The 5,542-nt window shown below is 45.5% G+C and overlaps 1 protein-coding gene across 1 annotated transcript; it reads right to left on the bottom strand.

The window, feature by feature from the left end:
- Positions 1–4,709: 4,709 nt before the first annotated feature.
- Positions 4,710–5,264, bottom strand: LOC136418732 (uncharacterized). The gene has a single exon (XM_066404895.1). The coding sequence runs from the start codon at positions 5,262–5,264 to the stop codon at positions 4,710–4,712; it is 555 nt and encodes a 184-aa protein (XP_066260992.1).
- Positions 5,265–5,542: the final 278 nt, after the last annotated feature.

Genomic DNA, 5,542 nt, shown 5'->3' with positions numbered 1-5,542 from the left:
TCATCTCTGAATTTGCTCAAATCGACCGATTTGGCTTATTTCGGCCAAATCTGTCTATTTTGGATTCGAATTGCACCAAATTGATGAAAACGTGCGAAACTGACTAAAACAGGCAGAAATGAGCGAAATCGGTCAAAAACGATCGTTTCATCTCTGAATTTGCTCAAATCGACCGATTTGGCTTATTTCGGCCAAATCTGTCTATTTTGGATTCATATTGCACCAAATTGATGAAAACAAGCCAAAATGACTAAAACAGGCAGAAACGAGGGAAATCGGTCGGAAACGATCGTTTCATCTCTGAATTTGTTGAAGTCGACCGATTTGGCTTATTTGGGCCAAATCTGTCCATTTTGAATTCAAATTGCACCAAATTGATGAAAACGTGCGAAACTGACTAAAACAGGCAGAAACGAGCGAAATCGGTCAGAAACGATCGTTTCATCTCTGATTTTGCTCAAATCGACCGATTTGGCTTATTTGGGCCAAATCTGTCTATTTTGGATTCAAATTGCACCAAATTGATGAAAACGTGACAAAATGACTAAAACAGGCAGAAACGAGCGACATCGGTCAGAAACGATCGTTTCATCTCTGAATTTGCTCATATCGACCGATTTGGCTTATTTCGGCCAAATCTGTCTATTTTGGCTTCAAATTGCACCAAATTGATGAAAACGTGTCTTTTTTTTTGGGGGGGGACGAGACCCCGGGTTTAAAAAATCTTGTTGGTAAGACGGTACTGGAGTCCGTACTACCAGCCTGTGTGGGGTTTCACCCACTAAAAAACCCCGTGTTTGCAGAAGATTTCGAGCCCGTGCCCGAACTCCTCTATCGCGCTTTTGGGCCGCTTTTGGTTTTTGGCATGAGATAACAGAGTCAAGCGGGACTATCGCTTTTTACTCTACTATCGCTCTTGGCCTTTTTCGTGCCTTTCTCGGTAGGTGAGTCTGGTCACCGCCCGAATCTTTGGCGTAAGTCACTCCGCCGACAGGGGGTTCTTCTGCCCTCTTCTGTCCTTCTGGACGCTTCTTTCTTCGTCGGCTGTCTCCCTCGTTGGTTGCTGGTTCGTAATGATGAGTCTGAAGTACCAGAAAGGCTATCTGGCCTTCTTCCTTCCATTATTGCGGGGTTTCCTTTTGGCTCTTTTCTGTTTTTCTCTCAAGTCTATCTACTTGTTTCGTCCTGTGTCGATTGGTTCCCTTTATCATCCGTTGTCCAGCAACTGATGTCTTGGTCTCTTGTGTGGTATGTCATCTTCCAAACTGTAGTCGGTTGCCCTCCTGATCAGCTCATTTGGATGTGTTTCCGTTGCTTGGAACGTCTTGATTGCATGGTCCTTGATGACGTCCGTCATTGTTCTGTAATTCAGATCTGTCTTTATTGTATCATTGCTAACGAACCAAGGCGCACTTAGAGCCGTCCTCAGAGCAATGTTTTCCACTGCCTGAAGACTTTTTAGATGCGTCCTGGCTGCATAACCCCATGCTGTTGATGCATTCGTTAGCTGTGGTTGTATAACTGTTTTGATGAGCGTGATCTTGTTCTTAAGAGGGAGCTTGGAGTTCCTTCTTAGCATCGGGTACAGTTTTGCTCTGGTCATTTTTGCTTTTTTCCTTGTCTTCGCTATGTGCTGCTGCCACGTAAGGCTTTTTTCCATATCCACGCCCAGGTACGTGACCTTGTTGCTCCACGGTATCTGTTCATTTTTGATCACCAGTTGGTTTTCGGTCCAGATTTTTCTTCTACGTTTGAAGACGATGACCTGGGTCTTCTCCGGGTTTATGTCTATTTTCCATTTCGAAAACCATTTCTCCAGATCTGTGATCTCCTGTTGCAGATACCTGACCAGAATTGTCCCGTTCCAGGATCTAGCCAGTATTGCCGTATCGTCGGCGTATAGTGCCAGTTGTGTTTGTTCTGTCCTAGGTGGGTCTGACACGTAGATATTGTACAGGAACGGGGATAGTACCGCTCCTTGAGGTACTCCCGCTTCTATTGCCCTGTACGTCGAATGATGTCGATCCAGTTTGGTCCGGAATGTCCTGTTTCGGAGAAAGGTTCCGACGAGTTTGACCAGCGAGATTTTGAATCCCGCCTCTATCATCTTTACCAATAGGCCGTTGTGCCAAATTCTATCGAATGCCTTTGCTATGTCCAACAGCACTGCTCCTGCAGCCTGTTTTCTGTTGAAACTCTCCATGATAAAATTCCGTCATTCTCAGCACCTGAAGTTCTGTAGAATGCTGCTGTCTGAATCCAAACTGTTCGTCGGGGATGGTTTTTAAGCCTTCCTCGTATTCTCTTAGCCTTTTCAAAATGACTCTTTCCACGACTTTTCCCATGTGTGGCAGGAGGCTTATCGGTCTGTAATTCTGTGGAAGGAGGTGATTTTTTCCTGGTTTGGGCAGCAGGATGATATCGGCCTTCTTCCAGTTCTCCGGGAAGTGCCATAGCCTGAGAACCGCATTCGCGATGTTCATCAATGCGGCTACTCCTCGTACTGGCAACTTCTTAAGAATCTGGTTTCCGATCTGATCGCATCCGGGTGCTTTTCTTACTTTCAGGTGCCGTATTATCTCCTTTATTTCGTTTGGCGTTACGTGTCTGATGATTTCCTGGTCCTCCACGTTTTTCATTTGCTTGACGCGTCTGTCGACTTCTTCCCAGTTTTTGGCGTCGTCGTCCTCAATTTCATTTTCTCGAAATTGTTTTTCCAAGCTGTCCGCAAAGGCCTCTGCTTTATCATGTGTAGTGTACACGATTCCCCGTTCTCCTTGGATGGGAGGAATCGGCTTCCTCTTTGATTTCATCGCCTTGAGCGTTTTCCACATGCTCCTGTCCTGTGGGTTAAGGGATTCCAGGTGCTCCTGTCACTGTTTTTCCCTGATTTCCTGCAGCGCCGCTTTAATCCTTATATTCAGTTGATTCAGAGCATTTTTGTCGGCCGGGGCATTTGTCCTAAATGCCTTTTTCTTGGCCCGTCTCCTTTGCTGAATCAGCTGTTTGGTTTCCTTCGGAATTTTGTCCAAGTAATCCCTTATTCTCCGTTTTTTGGTGATTTTCGAGTTCGCGTTTAGGGCTGTTCTTATGTCCTCTAGAGTTGAAACGGCCTTCTCGATTTCAACTACATTTTCTATTCTGTTAATGATAGATAGATCTCTTTGTAACGTTGTTTTGAACAGACCCCAGTTTGTCCTTCTGAACTCGATTATGTCCTCTACCTGTGGTCCGTTTCCGAGTAGAACTCGAATTGGATTGTGATCGGAGGATCCTTCCTGTAGAACTTCCATCTCTACTCCCATGGCTAGATCCCTAACTAGCATGATGTCCAAGACGTCGTTCGTCCCCACAGTTGCCATATGTGTAGGCTCTTCCGTTGCCCTTACGTGCACGTCTTCTCTCTTTTCTAGAAAGTATTCTAGCTGTTTTCCGTTTCGATTTCTGACTCTGCTATGCCAGTCTGGAGATTTCGCATTGAAATCCCCGATGGCTATGTGTTGTCCTCTTTGTTTCTTAAAGAGAACTTTATCCAGGTCGTTTTGCAAGAGCCCTAGGTTCGGTGGGTGATAGCAGGAGGCAATTCTTAATCTACTCCTGGCAGTAATAACCTCCACTGCTATAGCTTCAGTTCTTTCCGTTTCTATTGGCGGTAACTGGACGTGCTGAATGTTGGTCTTGACGAGAAGTGCTGTTCCTCCGTGTGCCACTTCTCCTTAATTTTCTTTGTCCTTCCTATGTGTTTGGTGTCCTGGGAACCTGAACTCGTCCATAGGTCGTAGCCTCGTTTCCTGGATGGCTACTATATCGGGGTTTTGCCGTTGTAGCAGCTCTTGCAGTTCTGATTTACGCCCCTTAATACCATTGATGTTCCATGATATTATCTGCAGTGCTGAAAGTTTTGGATTTGCTTTCATTAACCTTGTACTTTTGGAAGATTGGCAAAGAATGCACTCATTGCTGAGTACATCATCTGCATCTGTTTTAGGGCCTGCTGAAAGTCAACAGGCTCTTCTTTTTTGGGGGCATTTTTCGCTGTTTTTGACGCACCAGCATAGCTGGTTCCTGGCTTGAACGGTGGTGGTATTGGAGATTCCTTCATTGTCGTTTTCTTTTCTGTCTTCCTTGGAGTTTCCTTGGTAAATTTGGTTGGTTGAGTGACTTTCTTACATCCCCTGTAGCTGGCAGGGTGAGGTCCTCCACAATTGGCGCACTTGGCCGGTACGTTCTTGGCCTTGCTGCAGTCATCTGTGTGGTGATTTTCTCCGCACTTGACGCATTTAGGTGCAACAGTGCAAAATCTTTGAGAGTGCCCAAATTGCTGGCAACGATAGCATTGCGCCGGTCCAGATTGTTGCCTTTGAGCCTCTACTCTCACGCTGAGATCGCAGCACCTGTTTATGGCAAAAAATTTTTGCTTGTCTTCACGGTTGACTTGGATAAGCATCAGGGGCAAAATCCTCTTGTCTACCCTGCTCTTCATCCTCTGTACTGAGCATGTCTTGATTCCTTGCTCTAGCAGATCTCGCTTTACTTCTTCTTCCGTCACGATTTGCGGAAGAAGTCCTAGTACTGCCCGGATTTTCTTTTCCTCTGGCAGGCTGTAAGTACGGAATTCCTTACGGTCTTCTTTAAGGAGCCTGGTTATTGATCGATAATCCTCTGCTGAGTTTGGGGTTATTGCCACTCCCTTTCCTGTCATCTTTGCCTTATTGTAGACAATCCTTCTTGACCGTAGTCTGTTGCTGACGGCGGTCCAGTCCTCTGCATTTCTCAATACAATGGGGGGGGATTTTTTTCTCCCATTGCCTTTCTTCTGTTTCGTCTTTCTGTTTCTGTTCCGTCCGTTGAGTATGTCTTCTTTGCGCTTCTTCCCTTTTGCGTTCGTTTTCCTTCTTTTGTTCCTCCCTTTGCTCTCTTTGGATCTGTTTCAGATCCAGTTCCCTCATTTCCTCGTCTGAATTTTCATTTTCTTCTAGCTCCGTTTCCGAATCTAGCGTTTGGACTATCTTCTTCTTCTCTTTCCTCTTAAGTTCCTCTCCATCTCTGCTTTCCATCTTTTCCAATCGCTCTTCTAACCGTTTTAGCACCTCCAAAAGTTTCAAGTTCGTATTTTTAAGATCTTCAATTTCCTTCGCGTTTTGAAGGTTGTCTTCGCAGAGACGTCTATTTACCTCGAATAGAGTCTCCGGGTTGCGGCGGTATTCCTCAACCGTCCGCGCAACAGTCGAATTCGTCGGTCCTTTCTGCCCAAGTTCAGCCATTGCGTAGCTAAACTTGGTCGTAGGCAAAGGCCTATTATAGGAAAGCCTATTCCTTCTTCGTATAAATCTGAAATTTTAAAGTATTAGCACCAGAAAGGAAAATAAATACCTTAAAAGGTACTCTGTGTTGAGAAACACAAGAATGCACTGTCGTCACTCCTATTGGTCCAGTCTCTCAATCAACACAAGCATAGATATCGGCCTAGCCTTCAAAAGCGTAGGCCCAGACGTTCGGCGCGCCAAAAGCGGCAATCAGTGCAGCGGTCGCGTACAAGGAC

The sequence above is a fragment of the Euwallacea similis genome, chromosome 37 (genome assembly GCF_039881205.1).
Source record: "Euwallacea similis isolate ESF13 chromosome 37, ESF131.1, whole genome shotgun sequence".
NCBI classification, from domain to species: Eukaryota; Metazoa; Arthropoda; class Insecta; order Coleoptera; family Curculionidae; genus Euwallacea; species Euwallacea similis.
The sequence above is the reverse complement of the archived record's forward strand: the minus strand, read 5'-3'. Positions and strand labels throughout refer to the sequence as shown.